This window comes from Bos taurus, chromosome 1 (genome assembly GCF_002263795.3).
Source record: "Bos taurus isolate L1 Dominette 01449 registration number 42190680 breed Hereford chromosome 1, ARS-UCD2.0, whole genome shotgun sequence".
NCBI classification, from domain to species: domain Eukaryota; kingdom Metazoa; phylum Chordata; class Mammalia; order Artiodactyla; family Bovidae; genus Bos; species Bos taurus.
Window position 1 is genome coordinate 95,198,309 of NC_037328.1, and position 22,785 is coordinate 95,221,093.

Sequence of the window (22,785 nt, forward strand, 5' to 3'; positions counted from 1 at the left end):
ACCAATTCAATGGACACAAGTCTGAACAAACTCCAGGAGATAGTGAAGGACAGCGAAGCTTGGCGTGCTACAGTTCATGGGATCACAAAGAGTCGGACATGACTTAGCAACTGAACAACAAGTTAAATAGGAATCTGATTAATAAATCAGAAACCAAGTACCTCCTTATGAGGCCAGCTCAGTCCCTAAATGATACGATGCATGGCTGGGGCCTGTGGCCTGCTCTGGGTTTCTGCAATGGGGCTGCTGAGCCCAGCCTGGCTGCTTTGTGGGTTCCCGGGGGCTTCTGGGCTCTACCTGCTGCTGGCCTTTTCTGTTCGATTTCAAAGTATCCCTTGATTTCTACAGTATTTATTTCATTCGTGGTCTACTGTTTGACAGCTGTGTTCACTCAGTAGTCACCGGGAAACCCAGATATGACATGCCTGTTCGGATGCGCTGAGTCACATGGGAGGGAGAGATTCTTGAGAACACCACTGGTCACATTCCCACAAAGCTATTTTTCTAGTTCTCTCGAATATTCCCAACATGTCATGTCTGGAAGCAAAGCTAATGGCAAATTAACATCTATATATAGCATTGACATCCGTTTTTGTTTAGTTCAAACCAGAGCCATTAACCTCAGGGCTCCTGTTTAAATTTTTGACAGAAAAATGTTGTATTTCTTTCACACAATCCTTTATAACTGTTGACTTTTCCTATCCCAGATCTGAATGTTAATGTGCTTAGGTGACATGAAATAATCATTACACAGCATCTGTCATTGCCCAAGTTATCTCATTCAATCTTAACCTACTTGTGAGATGACAGACACATTTTCAAATGGAGAAGCTGAGACCCGAGGGGTTAAATTATTTGTTTGACTAGCTTGAGACAAAGCAGAAACAATCCAGTTCTCCTTGGGTGAACGCCACACCACTGAACACATCAACATGAATCCATGCTACGTATTCACGAGATCTTAGGAGACCTGTGTGTGTACTGAGGAACTAGCTGCTAACAGCAACAGTTAGCATTTCTGTAAAGCAGAAGTTAAAACAACATCTAAGAGCAGAACTCACACTATAGTTCATCTGAGTCGTTCCAACAAAGGGAACGTGGCCAAGAAAGGCTACACCTTTCCAAGTTATGAAAACGGATCTATTTCAGGGGAAAATTGAAACCAATGGCTGTGACCAAAAAGCCAGTGACACCTGTGTTCCATTTTCAGCTGCTTATTACCATCTCATAGTTACAGTTACTTCCTGCGTTGATGGAAAAATTAAGAGGGTGTCTAGGCACAATTATTAATGGAGAAAAGTAGGCATGCAACACCCTCTTGCAGAACCATTAGTGAGTAACCTCCAGGTGAGTTCTTCGAGCAGTGATGTGACATTACTGACAATGAACTTAGGAGAGAGGACACGTCAGTCCCCGCCCCCCCGCCCCCCCGTGCTTCATGGTTCTGTTTTCTGTTCCCCAATTAGGGTCACACCTGTCTTCAGAGACCAGCAGGCGGCTAGCTACTGATTGAGGTGGCTTTCCCCAAGGTCAACTCAGCACAGCATTCCCAGGGGTGGCACCCAGTGGCCTCTCTGCTACCGCTCTTTCATTCATGAAGGTCTTTTTCTAGAACCTGACAGCAGCACTTGAAGCCCTGTACTCTTGTTTGCTAACATCTTCAGAATTTTACACTGATTATTTTACTGGAATCGTGATTAAAAACTGAGTCAAAGAATAAAGTATTCTGGGAACTTTAGCCAGTGCTGATATGATAAAAATATGGGGACACCCAGACATCCATGGTGGCATGTATGTGGATGGGGTCACCTCACCTAAGCTGGGATTTTCAGACCAGGTGCTCCAGCAGGAAACGGGCAGGTGTGACTCCTGAACACAAGTTTCTTCGAGACTGAAGGACACCTGCTTGCCCTCAGGTGGGGATCTGCTCCTCTGCACACCCTACCTCCTTCCTGCCCATTAAGCTTGTTTCTACAGCCCCCTGGGTGCCAGAGAGGCCAGGGGTGTGTGGCTGGAAGAGGCAAACTCTGGCTCTGGAGAGGGCTGGGTGTGGGGGGAGTGACTCCAGCCTAAGGCTGCTCTGTTCTCCTGCCCCGATGCACCCCCCCACCAACTGCTGCGGTCTGGAAGGAGACCTGGTAGCAGCTGCACTTGGCTCAGAAACCACCAGCAGAAGCTTTCGGAGGGAGAGTCAGAGCCTTGTGCACTCACACTTCCTGCAGGTGAGACGGTGTGCTGTGTGTACACATTTGATTTTCTTCTTTGAAGAATTATTAAGCCACAGGTCATAAAAGGATTCCTGTGATGATCTATAGTCAATTAGCCTGAAATCTCCAGGAAAGCCCATCAGAGCTGACACTAGTAGAAATTCAAAGGTGGGAGGGTATATAAAGAGGAAAGGGAAAGAACTAGGAGGGAAGTGAGTACAGGATGGAAGGAGAGCAAGGAGGGAAAAGGTGGGAGAAGGCCCCAGATAAACAACTTCACACTTTGTAGTCACTAGTTAAGAGTGGGTCCTATTGATTATAAATGGTCATTAGACAGAGCTTCTCCATTTCATCTGAGGCTGTAGTATGTTCCTCCCAGAATCGTGCCAGGACACTTTCAATTCAAATTCGAAGGGAAGATAGCCAACGACTGAGTCACCATTACCATTTCCTGTAGCACCTGAGTTTTCCTTGGAGGTTTCCCATTCAAGCACTCCACTTCTCTGACCTTACTTAACTTATGAAGCCATGGTCCAAGGCAGAGAAGAGGAAAAACACAGGCGCACTCCACCCCCCACCCTCCCCCAACACACGTGCTGTGCTCTGAGAAGGCATGTGAGAGGAAAAAAGCCTCCTTTCCCGAACCTCTATCTCCATGTAAAACCTCAACCACCAGGGCCATAGGGGATGGTTTCACCTTCCAATCAAGCCGCCTTAAAACGAAATCCATCTAATCTGTAAAATATACCAGTTAAGCCTGAGATTTCACCAATCTGTACATAGGAGCCATTCACAAGGATCCTAGAAACAATAGATCATTGTCTTTGGTAACTTGGAACTCTAGCTGTTCAGACGCAACCCAGATGGGAAAATATGCTTCTGCAAAAAGTGATAAGGAGCCCCCTCTCCACATCAAGATTTCATCATGAGAATTTCACCCGTTTTCATTTAACATTGGGTTAAAATATTTTTTTCTACTCTCGACAAGTTGACTTTTTGCCTAAGCTTGTGTGCTGAATTTTTCAGTGCCTTTAAAATTTAAGTCACAAAGACTAGTTAACTTGGATGGCACCCCAAATCCCACATTTCCTGTATTTCAAATCCTTAGTCCATTTGCTCTACCACAGAAAGAGAATAAAATGTGGGTAAATGAATGAACAGAATAAAGATTTAAAGGAATAGTATTGTTGCTTTTTAGAAAGAGAAGATTTCTGCATCCAATGTTTCCAGCCTGAGAGTCTGTGCAGTGTGAGTGAGGCTAGAAAAGCACCGGGTCACTGTTCAGCAGAGAGCGGCCTTGACTGTAAGAAGACTTCACCATGGATACTATACAAGGTCTCTGGTGAGACAGACACAAAAGGTGACACTGTTCTAGGATGGTCTAGCCGGTAGGGTGAACGCACGTGGGTAGGTGAGACCTTCAGTGCAGCCCACCCTCCATGCCCCAGTCCCAGACAGTATTCAACAGGGCAGAGTTAGCACACAGCACTGAAAGCAAAGACACAAACCAGGCTTCTCAGGCCACAGTGTGGTCTACCTGATGGAAACCACTGATTCAGGCTGACCCTTGGCAGTCAAGATAACAAAGAAGTCAGTTCCAAATACTCATTAAAGTGAAGTGAAAGTCCCTCAGTCATGTCCACCTCTTTGCGACCCCATGGAATTCTCCAGGCCAGAATACTGGAGTGGGTAGCCTTTCCCTTCTGCAGCGGATCTTCCCAACCCAGGGATTGAATCCAGGTCTCCCCCATTGCAGGTGGGTTCTTTACCAGCTGAGCCACCAGGGAAGCCACATGGGTAGCCTATCCTTTCTCCAGCAGATCTTCCTGACCCAGGAATAGAACTGGGGTCTCCTGCATTACAGGTAGATTCTATACCACCTGAGCTATCAGGGAAGCCCTTAAAATACTCATTAATGTCTGGCCAGATAGTAAGGCCTTCAGAGCAGTTAGACCCTGTCTTTTCTTTCTGTGGCATTTCTTGCAAACAAGCCAAGTAAATATATTTTAATGCACAATTCACTATATTTCAGTCATTTTCATTTTCCATAGTCAATAACTATTGGTTTAAATTTTTCTCTCCTTACATTATTTTTTCCATGTGTTTAGCATATCTTCAAAAAAGAATAAAATGGCATTTGTTCAGCAGTTTCATTTTTGAAAGGTGTTTTAGATGGATGAACATGAAAATATGATTACCTCATCCCACTCTAAAAGGTAGTTGGTGATTTTTGAACCATTGTCAATTGGTGCCTAAAAAAAAAGAAAAAAAGAGATTACAGAAAACTGTTTTACAGACAAAAGTTTTGAGCTCTCCACCTTGGTTCAAATCCACTGTCTGTACTAGTCCTAGGCTCTCCCCATAGCGCAACAACCCTCCGTATCACCTCCATTTCTTTGGTCAAACGTTTCCACAAACCAATTTTAACACAAGTCAACCAGTAGGGAGAGCCCTCACTATTAATAAATCATACCCCACAAACAGCCGAGCCTGCCTTCCCCACCACCCCTACCTCCACACCCACACGGTACCCTAGTTCCTTGGCAGATAAAACTTTTAAGAGGACCCTTAAAAATTCAAGGATATAGGGAGAAAAATGCAGAGAAACAGGTACGACACGTTGGAATCTGATAGGGTAAAGCTGACCCACCTATGTTTAAGAGTTCAGAGTCTATATTTTTGTAACTTTCCCCATATAGTTTTTGTTTGTTTTAAAGAGGTTAAGATTAGAAAGGCTTCTGTGGCATTAAGATTGGCCTTTTTTTAAAAAAATGAGAAAACCTGGGATCTCCTGGAGAGATTACTAGGGCAATTAGCCCTTAGCACATTAGCCAAAAGATGTTTCATCATTTGCTTTCCTCCAAAAAGCACAATACTGAGATCTCCCTCACTGAGAAAACAGGCTTTGGACAATGGGAAGAGGAGTAAAAGACTCTGGAGAAAAGACAGCTTTGTAAGGTCAGACCTGCCCACAGCAGGGGCTATACTGGGGTCCCTCACAGCACTAGTAAGACCACGTCTCCACGCACAAACACACCTGCACCTGGATTTCCCCAGGACAAGAGCCAGGGCTCCACAGACTGTGGTGAGCTGCCCCTAGCAAAAGGTAGCCGAGTCACCAGAACTACCCAAAGCCCAGCGTGCTTGGCTGTCACAGGTGGTCTAACATAAGTGGCTCAGTATCAGTGCTTAGTTTCTTTTTCCAAGAATGCATGGGTGTTTTGAGGGATTGGGAGAGCATATGTAAATCCCTTACTAAACCGTCCTGGTCTTATACAGGAAGCACCCAAAAAACAATAGCTGTTGCTTCATTGTTCTTAATAATAAAACATCCAGGGCTCAGTAAATATGAGTTAATTAACAAACTCTTATCCCTCGCCTCTCCTTCCCTCTTTTCCTTCTTTCTTCTGAGTCCTAAAATCTGGGAGTTCCAGATTTTTTACTCCCACTCATTGACTCCAATTACAAATGAGTGTTGCATATTCTACTACACTGTAAGTTCAGGCTTTTGTGGGCTCAATTTGGGAGAAAACATAGGGATGTATTTAGAGTGTAAATAACGTACAAAATCAAAGCTTTAGCTGAGAACCCATTTCTCAGGTAAGGACTATATTTATGATGCTCATATATTCCTCTGTGATGCTCTGCCCCACCACTGAGTCTCTGATTCCTTGAGGGTGGGGACACAGACTCAGTATTTGTGCAGCCCTATGTCCTGGTGCTAACAAAGTGACATTAGAGGACCCCGAGCTCTCAGTGTCCCGATGGCTTCAAGGACAGGTGGGCAGCCAGCGCATGGTCCACCTGTCCTTGCACCCCCAGCTGGAGCTCCCAGCTGGAGTCCCTGGAGAACAGCAAACCTGTTCTAAGGACAAGAAAACTGAACTGAATCCAGAACTTTCAACTTTGCACATAACTGAATGGAACAAAAATATGCTTCTGATTTACAACTAAATAAAGGGAGAAAGAAAATGTGAAACATTTTCCTCCTAGTAAAAAACCTTTTTCTTGAAGTTGTTGGTCTGCCTAAGACCTGAATTACATCCAGGTTTTAAGCAGAATGTATGTATCAGTGATTCCCAACTTAAGGTTTGTAAGACCCCATGGTCCCTCTGGGAATCTTAAAGAAAATTATCTTATATTCTCCAAACAAAAATGGATTTTGATTCTTTCCTTAAGATGTATTTACATATGTATATGTGTAAATAATGAACACATTTTAAAGGGGATGTGTATGCTTCAAGAACTTAAACAGTGATGATCAGTTGGGTGTTAAAACTGGAAAGGTGGGGAATCACTGACCTGGACTATCCCTGGAAGCCAGGAAGGAAAATAAAATAGTTCAGATTCTACAACTTTGCCTTTGTCCAAATAACATGCTCAGTGTTGACCACTGGCTACCAGAGGGGTCTATGGAAGTCCATGCTCTGTTGCTAACGACTACGCTCAACTGTTTTTAACAGCTCCCAGGATAAACTGGATCCTCTGGTCTAAGAACAAAAGGACAATGTATTTCTTCACCAATAACGCATCTCCCTAGTCATCCTATTTGCACATTTGTGTTCTTTCCCAGTACTATAAGTCTTTATTATCTCGACTTCTATTAATTTTACATTTTGAACTATATTTTAAAGTATAAGTAAGTACATAGAAATAATCGCTATAGAGATTGATACCAGTCTGTTTTCTTACAAATACACAATTGTGACTGGTAAGTTAATAATACACTTTAAGGGGCTCTCTTTCTCAAGAGTTATTGGTAGCCCAAAAGTTGTATTTCATGAAAACTACTACATAATTCGGATGTTAAAAAATAATTAGTAATCCTAACTGATATAAGGTCTAACTGGCAAAAATTTAATGAAACCTTAATGTAGTTTAGAACACTAAACATTCTAGGCAGATTTAAGTATTAGACATTTCAGAGTCACCACTGAAAGAAGCCAATAGACCATAAATCTACTTTAGCTCTAAATCTTTCTTCACAAAATTTTTATTCAAGTCTTCAAATGTCTGTTGAATTAAACTATTAGAAAGTGATGACATTTAGGTATCTTAAGTATTTTTACCACTTGTAAAGAATTGCTCATGACCCTAAGAGACACCCCTGCAAAGAAAGCTAAAACTTGATTTCACAGTTCTCTCTCTCATTCTTGTGCCCAATTTTTACAGAGATGGTAACTTTTGATATTACAATAATTTGTTTCACAGTCAAAATGCAGAAAATGCCAACACCAAAGTAGAATATTGCTAAATAAATGTTTCAAACAGCCACAGACTTCAGAATGTTCTCGACACGCTGCATTACCCACCTTCCACTGCAAGGTTAGTGAACTTTTGCTCCTGTGTGCCAGCTTAGGTGGGAAGGGACACTCAGGCGCACAGCTGTGGGTGGTGAAGCTAACCGGCTCAGAGCAGGAACCCTTTACGGAATTGTACATAGCGTATACCCTGGAAACGGAAACACACACACAGTCAGTGGCAGAGGCCTATCACACCATACTGGGGTGTTAATCTCAGCTTTGCCCCAGGGTTTCCCTATAGGAACAGAATTTATGGAATACACACTGTGACCCTTATTCTTATTTGCTAGTCTTGTTCTCACCTGACATGGTCACCATTTTCAGGGGAAAATAATTCCAGCAGGCCACGTGCCTCAGTGCATTCTCTCCTCCCTCTAGTTGTCAGAACCACCCAGCCTCCTTTAAGACAGGCAGAGTCTACAGACCCGAAAAGAATATGCTAAATAAGGACATATCCTTATTCCCCGAAATGGTCTCCAAATATATATTCTAAAATCCATCAAGGCCCTCTCTAGTTGACTTTCTCTGGAATAAGGCTAGAGGCGCAGTTAAGGGTTGGGTGGAAGGAAACAAGAAATGGTGGGGAGAGTCCACAACCTGAGAGAGAGAGGTGGAAATACAAACAATAAGGTAGATACCATCTTTGAACTGTTTATCATCTTGCAGATATTTCAATAGAAATATGGACATTTCACACAGAAACAGGCTTGCTTCTGCCAGGTGCATCTTTCTTTAATTCAATAACAACATTGTTCAGGTACACTTTATCCATGTGAACATCTAACTCTTACACCTGGAGTCAAGATTAAAAATGTGCACTCTGAACATTAAAATGCCTGGCTCAACACTCGACATATGGACCTGATTTCTCAGAGAAGCTGTGAAGAAAAGGCATGTAACACACTATTATAAAACGACACTCCTTGCAAATAGCATAAAATAGGATTATGCTGATTTTTATCATCTTCCTTTCTACTTAACCTTTTTTTAAAAAAATATTGGGGATTAAAAAAAAAAAGCTTGAAAACATACTCTTTCAAAAAGACAACAAAGAAACCTGTGCTGCCAAAAAAGATGCATGAATTAAGCTATTCAGAATTGGTAAATACATCAAGCCCTTAGTTCTTAACAATTCTTTGTGAGGTGCCATTAAAGACAGAAGAAAACTCAGACTGGAGAAGTGAAGTAAACTTCCCAAAGCTACACAGCTGGAAAGTTGGATCAACTGTACTCAGTCATGGAGATCTAACTGCTATCCTGTATTCCCCAATGTCCTGACTCATCCTGCAATTATGTTTTTCTAAACACCCACAATCCACTTCCCCTCACTCTGCTCAATGAATAAACAACAGCTAAAGATAACATTATGGAAAATAGGAGCTACCTAGGTATATGATTTTTAAAATCCTTTCTCCTCAAAGTCCACCACAAAAATTTTACAAAGGCCATACAAGTCAAAAGTACTAACAGACATGCCTCCCTTCCATTCTAAAAGGTAAAACACATATTTACTGGCTATTTGACTTGTTTGCCTTAGGGGAGCATACCATGACACGTGATCCAAACAAAAGATGCTTTATCGTTAGGTTCACCCAACCTGATGAAAGAAATGCTCCTTTTTGCATTCTCTGTAAATAGGCAAATGATAATAGAAAATGGAATGGCAGATTTGGCAGGATCATTTCCGTGCATCAGGACAGGCTTGTTGGGAGTAAGTTGCTTAAAATGAATCACAGAATGTTCCAGACATGGGCAGGGTTCCAGCTTGAACTTTAATAGATCAGTTGAATTCTCCCGCTGATCACTCATGGGTTTTATTTGGCCCAAAATATGTGTCGGGGGAAGGAAGACAGATAGTGTTAAAATATTACCTCCACCTATGAATTAAAGGACATTGGCAACGACCACCAGAAAAGAGATGAGCAGACATCACGCACTCCTAAGGAGAGATCATGCCACTATCTACAAAATCCCTGCCAGAAAAACGGACCCTGTATCTGTTTAAGCCTCTTCACTGCTTTATAGGAAATGTGGAAAGAACACCATTAAGCAACACTACAGGGATGCAATCAGCCTAATTCACAATGTGGAAAATTCTACAGACAGAATTTTATTTATTATTTCAACAAATAATTGCAAGAAGAGAAAAAAGGATGGAGGGAAAACCTATAGCTTAAGAAAAATTTAAGAGCTATCAGCCAAACATAATATGCAGACCATGTCTGAATTCCAATTACAACAAACTGAAGAAACAAAACCTTCATTTTTAGGACAGTTGAGGAAATGGGAACAGTCTCTGGACTTTAAAGACATTAAGGAATTTACAATTTTTGTTTGTTGGATGGGCGTAGGGTGTGTGATGATGGTAATGTGGTTCACAGGTGCAAGAGTATGTCTGGACTTTACTTCAAAATAACTGTTGGGGGAGCGGGCTGGTGAAGGCACCAAGGAAATAAAAAGTTGGGTGGTGGGCTTATGAGAGTTCATTAGTCCACTTTGACTACTGAAATCTTCAGAAATAAAAAGTCAAAAATTAAGCCAATGTTGGAAAAAAATGGAGATCTCATTTTAAAAAGTGAATCTCTGGCTTCTCTTGAAAAGTGTAAGTTCTAACAACACTGAGCTGCAGAGCTGAATGACAGACACTGAATTATTTTGATTTATTTATTTATGGCTGCGGTGGGTCTGGGTTGCTGTGCATGGGCTTTCTCTAGCTTCAGCCAGTGGGAGCTTCTCTCCAGTTGTGGTATACCAGCTTCTCATTGGGGTGGCTTCTTCTGTTGCTGAACACAGACTCTAGTGCCTGGGTTTCACTGGCTGTGGTACGTAGACTCCAAGGGCTCTAGAACACAGGCCCAGTAGCTGTGGCGCAAGGGCTTAGTTGCCCTGCAGCGTGTGGGACCTTCCCAGACCAAGGATCAAACCCATGTCCCCTGCAATGGCAGGCAGGTTCTTAACCACTGGACCAAAGTCCAAAATGATAAAAAATAAATGAAATTGAGAGCAGCTCCTCTATAGATGGGGCAGGCGCTGTCCAGTTCAGAGTCCCTATCACTCCCTACTGTCTACCTGGCACTGAGATGGCTTTTTAGCTGCCTTTTACCCAATCCTCTTTACCCACTTTCATTACCAGAAGACATCTCATGCTGTGATCAGTAGGCACTTGCTTATGAGTTCAGACTGTACTCGGGGAGACCAAGTCCTAAACATCCACAAGCACATTCAGCACCAGAACTCCACGTGGGTAACAGGGCAGGGGAAAGGAGGGCGGGGACGGGCCTGCCGAGAACCGGCAGACCACAGGTAGTTACATGGGAAGACCTGGACTCAGTCCTAAGTTCATTCTCTGTTTGTAATGAGATTCTTGGAGTCCCAAATCCATACTCAGGCTAGCGAAACATGAATAAAGGAGGCACTGACAGCCAGACTGGGAGGATGACAGCAGAATGAAGGGACCTGATAAAAATCTGAGGTAGGTAAGGAGGCACAGTTGTGTGGGCCGCCAGGAGTTATTCCCCTTGTCTTTACACTCAGAGAATATCACAGTTTGTCTAAATGAGGAGTCAGTGCTCTGCACTGATAAAAATCTGTCTGCAAAGGAAACAAGATCCATTTTATGTGGCATTTTATAAATGCGATGCACACAGGATCTAAAACTTGACATGATTATCTAAGTGCCTTATGATTACATCTATCAATTCAAATGGTTTAATGAATAGATAGCAACTAATTGCAATAATTACCAGCTCCATTTTTACCAGCAACTTTCACAGAAAAGTCTCGGGAAATGGCATTACATTTTCAAGAATGCTGCAGTAATGTTTCTCACATGACGGTGTGTTTTGTCTACTAACGACCATGTGATAGGAGGATCTGTGGAGTTGGACCAAAGTCCTAGGTTAAATATATCAGCAAACAATTCAGTTCTTTAAGCATTTATACTAGCAGAAAGGAGGACACTTTTCTAATTAATCTTGTGCTGGGTTTTTACATTTGCTTCAGTTTAAATACTAAGTGCTTATGAAACAGGTGCTCCAAGAATTTCAGAAATTTGCCTCCAACTTCCTCCGGCACATCTGTAACATACTAGGAGCCACAATTTCTAGTCAATAACACCTATTTCATAACCCTACTCTGAGCTAGTCAAGCCCATATTTTTGGAAATGTTTCATCACATAATTTTTCTGGGAAATGTTATTACATGATATCATCTCTGGGCAACTTCTTTGCCAAATTGTTTATGCCAGTGACTGGAAAACAGCTTCACATTTTGTCATGAAATTGCTATCAATTCCATCACTCAAATTTTTGATTATCCTATCATTTATAAAAATATAAATTCTTGACTTCCACAGTAAAATGATGGCTTCAATGTCAGTACTAATTATAAAACTACCAATTAAAAAAGGGATGTACTTTTCTTTGTATATGTGCAAATAAATGAATATATAAATGTTTTTGATTATAAAAGTTACAAACTTATGCATAAGTATTATAAAATAGAATGTGGCTTATTTATGTGTATATATGTACTAGATTTTTCTTATTCCTTTTTATTCCTCAACATACACACACACATATATACATACACACACACGGGAAATTTTGCACTGGTGGTGTTATACAATACATAACACAATGCCTTATATGGAAGCACTGAATAAATACACTTTGACAATAACAAATTGACTTCTTTTAAACCAAAATAAGCAATTTGTGTAAGAACTGGGTAATTAAAGTGATGACTTTAATAAAAATAACTCAGGACTTAAAGTGATGACTTTAATAAAAATAACTCAGGACTCAGCACCTAGATTTTTTAAATCAACGTAATAGAGGAATTATTGAGGAATTACTTTCCTCAATCACTAGGAGAAAAAAAAAGTGGTTGAATATGTGGAGTAATGACACAAAAATACAAAGCAAAAACTGAGGGAAAAAACCTTTAAAGCCTGGAATGTCTCAGGATACAATTTTCAACGTGGAATTTGGCGTGGAGGGCATGGCAAGTGCCAGTCTAAACAGCCACAGACACATGATCTATAGCACAGTCTCAAAGATGCCACTGGTCTCTTAATAAATTATTCCCAATAACAGTGAGGTGACGGCAAGTAGAAGTCAAGAGCGACTCTTGCCTGGAGACTGATGCCAAGCCCCACACAGCTCAATGACAGAGCTCCACGACCGAGAGACTGCTACTCTGGAAGTTCAATGTGCTATCCATTGCTCCACTGAGCCATGACAGCCACTTTAAAAAATGGTTGTGTATCTGGCTGATGAACTCAGACAATATTCACTAACAGGAGGGAGGAAAAAGTTGGAAAAGAACTCACAGAGATAACAAGCAACGTGAAGGGGATGGGATCAGAGTAGCAAAATCAGAAGCAACAAAAAAAGGAGCCCCAGGTGAGACGTCGGTACCTGAGAAAGAAACTCGTTACTCTACGGAAGAGTTATCTGGACAGAGATTTCTGTCGGCCCTTGTCAAAATGTTTACTATTAAGAACTGGAAGAGGAATACAGTTGGCTCAGTGCTGCTAAAAGAAGCATCCTTGTTTTCATCATCAGCACGCCACACTTCCTCCAAGGCAACACTCTCTAAATTGGTAATGTACAAATAAATAAAAATGGCAACAAATATAATGGCTCATTTTGCAGCTATATAGTAATGGAATTCTTTTGGAGTTTCTGTTGTGGAAAAGGGAGGAAACGTTTCCACACAGCCTTTGAGGCCTTATAGGTGACTATTAAATTTAAAATTATATTTGAGGCCACCATGTTGATAAAAACTTACATTTTTGGAACCAAGATTCTGAGAATGTTACTATTACATCATAAAAAGAGATTTTGTTCCTTTTTTCAGCAACAATTATGATACATCTTTATCTCAATAAAATAGTGAGTGGTATGGTCAAACTATACATAGGTTCAAAGAACCTGAATCACAAAGGTCCTTTTTATTTTTAGAACAACTTAGGAACAATAAAACAAAAACAACATCTGCACATGTTACAGGTTTATAATAGATTTGCACATATATATCATTTGCTCTCACGCCATCTTTCTGAGGCTAATATCATTATCCTCATTTTATGAATGAGAAAACATGGTCATTGAAGTTTACATGGCTTGCCTAATCACACACCTACAGTAAGTGACTGAGCCATTAACTCCATATTCGAAGCTCTGTCTACAGTGTCATCAAGCTGCCTCTGAACACAATCCAGGGCAGAGGAAACTGACTCTAAGCAGGGGTTGAGAGTCTTCTCTAGTTTGAAAAATGAAAGGCTGTACAGTATAAGGAAAGAGAAGGAATGGTCCACACAGCCAGATCAAAGTGACTACAATTTGGACTGTATATACTTTTCTTAGTCAAGAATTTTTTAAAATTCTAGAAGAGATTATGACCAAAGAGAGGGAGAATTTTCCATCTCTCTGGCCAATACAGTGCTAGGCTAAATAATAGTTGGTGGTGCCTTAGGCTGTATATGTGTGGTGTCACATATGTGTCAAATATGTCACTAAGGTGCGATCCTTGATGTGTCAGGAGGAAGTCTGGGTCCAAGGCCTGGGAGGTAACCACCTCATGCTTCTATTTCTTTGGGGGATTCCATTAATTACTCCTTTTATCTGCCCAGAAGTTGAAGGTGTTCAAAAGTCATGTAAGAAGAATTCATGTGCAAGTAAACTCTAAAGTTTACCCTTTGTAAGAGGGGTTTAAAAGAAACTAAGGGAAACAAGAGACAGGATAGTAAATAAAGGGCAGACTGTGGCATTTAAATCTTTTCAAAAAAGATGTCATCAGCTCATGGATGAGCAGAAAATTAATAAAGTAAACCTTCAGTAAAACAATGGCAGTGAACATTAAAAGACAGAGAAAAAAAGAAACACATGTTAACAATGTCTCATGGAAAACATTTACATGACTCCCTATATGGTGCTGCATTTTCTGTTGTTTTTTGTTGTTAAATCCACCATTTGAAAGAATGGTTAAACTATTATCATCTCTGCTTCACAAGTTACACAAATCTTTTTGTTTGTAGATGGTGTGAAAAGTTCAATATGTTTGGGCTAAAGTTAACTGACTCAAAAGGGAAAAGATGGTTGCCATAGAGTTCATCTGAACAGTGCGGTAGCTAAGCAGATTACACTTTATGACTGAATGTAAAAACCATTTATGACTGAATGAAAATACTCTTTCATGTATAGCTTTAAACACAGCTTTAAACACTTGTGCAGCTAATAAGATATTACTACCTGAACACACCCCAACTTGCCCTACTTTTGTTACCGAGAAAATTTTGGCATGGAATCTCTGTGATTGACCAAAGTTGAAACAGTCAATTCACGGTAGAACAAGACTAGAATTCAAGCCTACTGATAATTAACATAATGCTCTTCCTATTAGGCTATGCCGCCTCTACACCACCACCACAGAACATGTTGTGTGAACTAACCATTGTAAAGTATAACAAAGGATGCTTGCAATTTTATTACATCATCTTGATATACACATGCACAATTGAAGAAAGGAGAGAGAATTTGTTGTTGTTCACCAGGTTAGATAAAATAAGAATTTCTGGATAAATTAAAAATTATACAAAATGAAAGTTTTAATGAAAACTTAAAAGATATTATGGATCACATTCAGATTAATAAATCTGCCTGTTCGCAAATTGATATATCTTTGGATAATCAGATGAGCTCTGATACTTTTCTCTTTGCAGGTTGGTGGTTGGCTGGGTTTCTTCCTAAAATTAGCAGGCCCTGCCTTCCAGAGCAGTCATGGAAGAGATTGAAAAAAAATCACAGAAGAGATTTCAGACTACAAACCAAACTATGTGAGTTGCTTTGGCAAACTGCATTAGCTCTTGTTAGAGATAATTTTCATATTTGCATTACTAGACTTCAAATTCAAAACCTATTGCCTTTTATGGTCCAAACTTGAAACATGGGAAGGACTTTATTTAGTCATTCGTGCTGAACATATGGTTTGCATGGAAGGTCTATAATGAAATAACTGATAGAAAATATCATACATTAAGCCACATGTTCCAATAGATCTTAGAAGAATATGTGAAATAAAAGTTACTTTATAAAAATAATTTTAAAATTCTGTTCAGGGTATCATCTACTTTTCTATGACCAGAAGCACTTCTGTGGACTCCCAATCTTGATGCCAGAAAGTGTAGGGCACTGAGGAATGGCCAATGAGCAAAGGTGCTGAAACTTTTAGCTAGGCAAGTGCTGTTAACCAAATACTTTTAAAAAGGAGCAAACCATTTATTTTAGCAATCCGAGGTCCCCAATACTCACCTCACATGATAATCGGTTGCTGGCCTAAGATCTTTCAGGTTACATTCTAATTCTTCTCCACTGCAAAGAAAAATCACGTATTAGTCAACAACACCAGTTTCAAAAATAAAACAGGTTTTGGATTTGGGTCTCATAGTCATGTACAAACAACAATTCAAGAATTATTATGTCTACTTCCACCATAAATCAGAAATAAACTTTCCTATTTGGCATTATCATTTTTTCTGGACTAGCAAATTAGATTCCTTTAAATCATGTCATTCAGGATCTGGAAAATGGTAAGGTTAACTTACAAATAAAATTCCAAAATATCTTATCACTTCTTCAAAGTAATTACATAAAAGTAAGTAAAGAAGCAAGCAAACTGAATAGATAGATACACAGATAAATGTGTACATAACAGTACCAACTGTCAACTGAAGGGGACTCTCAGACTCAGCCTGGAGAGAACCCCAACCATCTCAACTTCTCAGCTTTCTTCAAGAAATCTAATCTGTTTCCCTCACATATCAATATTAATAAACAGCTCTCTTATAGATACATTCCAATAAATAGTTCTCTTACACAAAATAAAACCACTTATTTGACCAGAAACTGCAAATGAACCTTGACTTAATCATGAGGAAACAACTAACATAAAATATGGAATGTTCCCATTAAATTTTTTTTTAAAGGTAAGAGGGGTATGTAGGGGCATAACTGTGTTCTTCAAAAATGTCAGTGTCTGCTCAACCACAAATAAGAATGAAATTCTGCCATTTGTAACAACATTGGATGGACCTGGAGGGTATTATGCTTGGTAAAGTAAGTCAGACAAAAATACTGTATGTTATTACTTATATGTGGAATCTAAAAAAATCAAACAAATGAATATAAGGAAACAGAAACAGGCTCACAGATATAGAGAACAAACTAGGGGTTACCAGTGGGGAGAGCAAAGTGGGGAAGGGCAAGACAGGGGCAAGGTAATAAGAAGTACAGACTCCTTTGTATCAAGTAAATAAGCTACAAGGATATCTCGTATAGCACAGGAAACATAGCGAGTACTTCATAATAACTTAAAATGGAGTATCAGCTATAAAAATTTCGAATCACTATGTAGTATACCTGAAACTAATGTAATACTGTATGCGAACTATATTTCAAAGTAGTAAATAAGTGAGTTAAAAAAAAAATTAATGGGCTGTTCCTAAACATGATTTAATCACATTGAGGCCAGCAAGCTCCAGTGCTTCCCAGTGTGCTGGAATAGGAAGGACATAGAGCCACCCTGATGAAAACCTCCCACAAATGTTAAAAGGCTGCATCTGATCAAGCTCCAGAGCTAACAATCAATTAATAAGAAATACAGGAAAGGAAGATTAAACTAAATTCAGAGTGGCAAAAAAAAAAAAAAAGTGATCCACTCTTTGCAGCTGGTCAAGAATTTTAAAAAAGGATGAGAGATACACCTGAAACCAATACTGTAGATCAACTATACATTAATTAAAAAATTTTAAAGTTACATTTTAAAATTAAATATATTTATTTATAAAAATACATTTTAAAATATAAAATGTATTACAGAAAAGAAAAAGGATGAGGACACTATTCTAGATTAAAATGGATTTATGAGAAAACGAAGATCATGGCATCCAGTCCCACCACTTCATGGGAAATAGATGGGGAAACAGTGGAAACAGTGTCAGACTTTATTTTTCTGGGCTCCAAAATCACTACAGATGGTGGCTGCAGCCATGAAATTAAAAGACACTTACTCCTTGGAAGGAAAGTTATGACCAACCTAGATAGCATATTCAAAAGCAGAGACATTACTTCGCCAACAAAGGTTCGTCTAGTCAAGGCTATGGTTTTTCCTGTAGTCATGTATGGATGTGAGAGTTGGACTGTGAAGAAGGCTGAGCGCCAAAGAATTGATGCTTTTGAACTGTGGTGTTGGAGAAGACTCTTGAGAGTCCCTTGGACTGCAAGGAGATCTGACCAGTCCATTCTGAAGGAGATCAGCCCTGGGATTTCTTTGGAAGGAATGATGCTAAAGCTGAAACTCCAATGCTTTGGCCACCTCATGTGAAGAGTTGACTCATTGGAAAAGACTCTGATGCTGGGAGGGATTGGGGTCAGGAAGAGAAGGGGATGACAGAGGATGAGATGGCTGGATGGCATAACTGACTCGATGGACGTGAATCTCAGTGAACTCCAGGAGTTGGTGATGGACAGGGAGGCCTGGCGTGCTGCGATTCATGGGGTCGCAAAGAGTCGGACATGACTGAGCGACTGATCTTATCTGATGAGACCTAATAATCCCAAGCAGTAAGTAAACTCCATTTGGATTCCAAGGGGAAGAAATCAATATTAAAACGTATTTTTGAGACAGTTGGGGAAATCTGAACATGGTCTAGGTATTAAATGATGCCAAGCATTATTGTTAGCTTTTCTAGATGTTAATGAGATTGTGTGTTACTCAGTCAGGGTTGATTCTTTGCGACCCTATGGAGTGTAGCCCACCAGGCTCTTCTGCCCGTGGAATTCTCCAGGAAAGAATACTGGAGTAGGTAGCCATTTCCTTCTCCAGGAGATCTTCCTAACCCAAGGACTGAACCCGGGTCTCCTGCTTTGCAGGCAGATTCTTTATTGTCTGAGCCACCAGAAAATCACTGCAGTTATGTAAAAAATGTCTATGTTTATCTATATTGAACTATGCAGGAATAAATTTGACTTGTTATCTGTGAGCTGCTACCAAATCCTTCAATCATAATAACAATAATAAAGATAAAGGGGACATGAGTCAAATGTGGCAAAATCTTGAAAATTTGTTAAATCTGAGTAATGATTACCTGGAGTTCACTGTATTACTTTTTCTACTTTTCTGTATGTTTGAAATTTAACCATAATTTTAAACATATTTTAAACCTCTTGCCCTGCTAGGTTTAACATTTTTGTTTTTGAAAAAGCATGTATATGTGTCAGTTTTCTTTATTAAAGCAGAAGATTAAAAAAAAAATTCAGGGTAATAGAAGACAATGAAATACGGTAGAAGTGTTCCAAATTAAAGAAGGTTACTGAGACATGACAACTAACCGCTGTATTTGACCCTAGAATGCATCTTGTCTTAGAGGGGAAGAAAAATGCTACCAGACATTATTTAACCAACCAACAAAATGAGAATGTAGATGATGGACTGGATAAAAATACGGTATTGATGTAAAGGCATGAAGTTGGTAACTGCATTATAGCTATTCAAGAAAATATTTTAGGAAACACACTGCAATATTTGGCAGTAAAGGACCACGATATTTAAAACTAATAGGAAAAAACAGATTTAGAGAGAAAGGCAGGAGAGAAAATCAAATAGTAAAGCAAATAGAGTAAAAAGCTAATAACAGGTGAATCTGAGTAAAGGATATGCACATATTCCTCAATCTCTTTATTTTTGCAACATTTTGTAAATTTGAAAATTATTCAAATAAAAATGCTTTTTAAAAGTTGCAAACTGAAGGCCAATGTCTACACCTTGCCTACAGCTCTGTTGTTTGACTTGACTTTATCTTTAAAGTTTTTAAAATTTGCTCAATAATTAATAGTGTAAAATTAGGAGCGTTTACAAAACAACTTAGATTTCCAGCATTTCCTTTAAAAAAAAAATCCAAGGAGTTCACAAATCCAGACCTATAAAGCCTTATGCAACAACCTATTTCAGGTGAGTTGCAGCTGCTGCTTTCTCAAGGAAGACAGAATGTTCCCATTCACTTCATTCCCAAGCTTCCTACTTTCTCACTTATGGGCACCTGGGACTGTAGGTCCTGCCACCAAGAACCATCATGCATTGATAGAATCTGTTTCCTGGCAGGCTGGGGGAAATGGCGCTCTTTATTTTGTTAAGGTCACTACCAATTCTGAGTTTTCAAAACAGTACCCAATAGAGTTAAGGGGATAGGACTACATTCTGAGGACAGTGAAAAAAGCACCACAGAGTTCTCTCACAGGGCAGTAACACGGCCTGATTTTTGTTTCTGCAGGGTGGAGGCTGGATGCAAAGACAGCTTGCCAGAGCGGATGCTGGAGGGGCCTGAGAAGACTCTTGCAGGAGTCCAGGAAGAGATGACAGAGCTCTATGGGCAGTCACAGGCGGACAGGGTGACTGAAGAGCTGCCTTCCCTCTCTTCCCCCCTTTTCTTTGTCCAGGGGACAAATCCCCAGAGCAACTTAATAATAAGGAACGGGGCTGGGGTAGGGGGGGGGTCAGTGGGGCGAGGTGGGGATGCAAGGTCTGTAGCAGGGAAACAGGAGAGAAAAGCAGTCTGGCTGGTAGAGGAAGAAGTGGACTTTTGTGACCTCACGACCCTGGGCCCGCGCAGTACTTCCTGGGGCCAGTCATAGAGAGGTCAAACAGACTGCCTCCATTTCCTGCTCTGCAAATCTGAGCAGTACCCAGCAATCACAAAAGAGAAAACACTTGACCCTAAAAAATATTTTATCTCATTTAGAACACAACTATAAATCGTGTGAATGGTTAATATCCGGGAGTTCATAAAGTGGAAGAGGATAATCCCTTATTCTGTGTGCTAATAAACTTCTGACTATTTAAGATAGCCTCCAAATAAAATGGTTCACTACACACTGGAAAACTATCGTAGAGGATAAGAAGTAGGGTGAATACAAAACTACACTGTAGACTAGCAAAAGGTCTGGGCCTAAAAGGTGACCACAGGAGGGCATGATAAATGGCATACTCACTCTTTGCCCTGCCAACATTAATGGAAAATCTTTAGTCCTATGCTGGCAAGCTAACGTAACCAAGTGACACATCTGACCACCACCAAATGGCTCTATACAAGTAATTTCTGATCAGTAATTACTTGAACAAAATTAACTCTTGACATTGTAATTATCACTAATTCTTTAAGAGAACTATTTAAAGGAAAATTTACAAAGCCATTAAATTCTTCTTTTTTTTTAATTCTCCTTAAGAATGCCAATTTCACAGTTTAGCAGCTGGAGAAAAACACATGGAAATATACATTACCTGTAAATTATCTTGTATTTTCCATCTCGTCCTTTGTCTGACAAAGCCACCTCATAACTGTAGGGAAAGGAAAGACCACTGTGGGGTCCACACGAAAGTCCAACAGGGGGCGTCCAGGACAACACAACTGTTCTTGCCTGAATATTAGAAACCTGAGGAAGAGAAATAAGAATCACACACGACACTTCTCAGAACATTTTGTGATTATCAGCAGTAGCATAAAAATGGCTCAGATTTAACTCAAAAAAAAAAATGATTTTAATTTACAAATTCATTTTAATTGCAAAGAAAACCCATCCTATATTGTTTTCTCTTGCCAAGATCCTGATGTCCAAACTGTAACTCCTGAAATGTCTGTCCTTATTATGAAAACTTATGTGCAAGTCTGGTGTAATTCACACTTGGTCCTCCAGAAAGTAAAAATAATGTCATGTCTGATAATTTTTCTAAAGGTAAAAAGTTGAACGTGATAAATCTCCATGATAGTACTTTCTGGCAGACTCCAAGGCTTGCTTGATGTCGAATTATCCTGCAAAGCCAAGATCTTCCAAACCATGTTCCTCAAAGTCCTGCAGGTTCCTGGGAAAACCCTCAGGGTGCGGGAGGATGGGGGGAGGTAGGGCTGGGAGTGGTGGCAAAAATAGAGCCAAGGCCCAGGCTGACAGCTGGCAGAAATAAGTGCAGAAATGTTCCACCTCTCTAGGCTCTGCTTTTATCTTTTGCTTTGGCCTCCACTTAAGACTTCATTTGAAAAAAGGAGTCTGGGACTCTAAACGCCCCAACTTTTTCCCTTGAGCTAGCACTTACACTGTCTCTTGGGCATCCTCAGCAGGACTGAGACCCAGCTGCCCGCAGCCGTAACCTGCTCCTTAACAGGTTAACCTGTTACCTTAACAGTTAAGTGGCTTCTCCTCTGCAATTTGATGTTTCATCTCTAACTGTGCTTCCTGGGGAACCTCCCCCCACACACTATTTGCCTTCCAATCTTTGTTTCAGAGTCTGTTTCTGGAGAAACCAAAAATCTAGTGCACAATCTAATTCTTTAAAATAAATCTGTTTTTTAAGGTTCTGATCTTCTAAAGTTCATTTTGTTGCTCTCCAAATAATATATTAAAAATATAAGAATTAAAACATACACTGAAGTTTAATGTCCATACAAGACTTTATAGCCATAGATTGGTAGGCTATGGATGGAGATGTCTAAACTACATTCTTTTCTTCTATTTTTTTGGTCACTATCTGACCTAAATAAAGAGTATTAAAATACAAAATAATATAAAAGCATGAATAATAAATATGGAAATGAATACCAACTTTCCCTTTTCAGTCTATCATTCATTCCATTTTGAGCAGAGCCCTCCACATCATTTCTATTCCAAATAGACATAGCATCATATATGATTTAGTCAAACTCCTACTCATCCTTTAAGACCCTAAGCCTAGGGCTCACTACCCCCAAGTAGCATTCCCTGAAGTACCCTATCGGGTCTCTGTTCCACAGCACCTTGTTGCTATCTCTACCCATTGCTAATCATGTTTATAGCATTTGCCTGCCTTTCTCACTGGACTGTGGGACTCCCTAAGCAGAAGGCCCAAGGCATATTCAACCATGAGTAGTGATTGTTTGGTAAACATTGAATGAAAAATAAAAAAAGAGGAAGACAGCCTGAGTTTCTGATACAGGTAACAAGGAGGATGGCAGGCCAGCATTATACACATCTTTTAAATACAGGATGCTTGGGGCTGGTGCACTGGGATGACCCAGAGGGATGGTACGGGGAGGGAGGTGGGAGGGGGGTTCAGGATGGGGAACATGTGTATACCTATGGCAGATTCAAGGTGATGTATGGCAAAACCAATACAATATTGTAAAGTAATTAACCTCCAATTAAATAAATTTATATTTTAAAAAAATCCCAAAAAGACACTGTTACAG

At 40.0% G+C, this 22,785-nt stretch overlaps 1 protein-coding gene across 11 annotated transcripts in view; it reads right to left on the reverse strand.

Annotated features, from left to right (window-relative positions):
• The window catches only part of FNDC3B (fibronectin type III domain containing 3B), a 358,677-nt gene that overhangs the window by 77,073 nt on the left and 258,819 nt on the right, over positions 1 to 22,785 (reverse strand). For all 11 annotated transcript variants that reach the window (NM_001206211.2, XM_024992081.2, XM_024992092.2 and 8 more), the window contains 4 exons: positions 20,850 to 21,001; positions 15,827 to 15,886; positions 7,520 to 7,658; positions 4,406 to 4,459 (listed from right to left, as the gene is read on the reverse strand). In NM_001206211.2, coding sequence (NP_001193140.1) covers positions 4,406 to 4,459; positions 7,520 to 7,658; positions 15,827 to 15,886; positions 20,850 to 21,001 — 405 coding nt within the window. The remainder of the gene's footprint in view (positions 1 to 4,405; positions 4,460 to 7,519; positions 7,659 to 15,826; positions 15,887 to 20,849; positions 21,002 to 22,785) is intronic.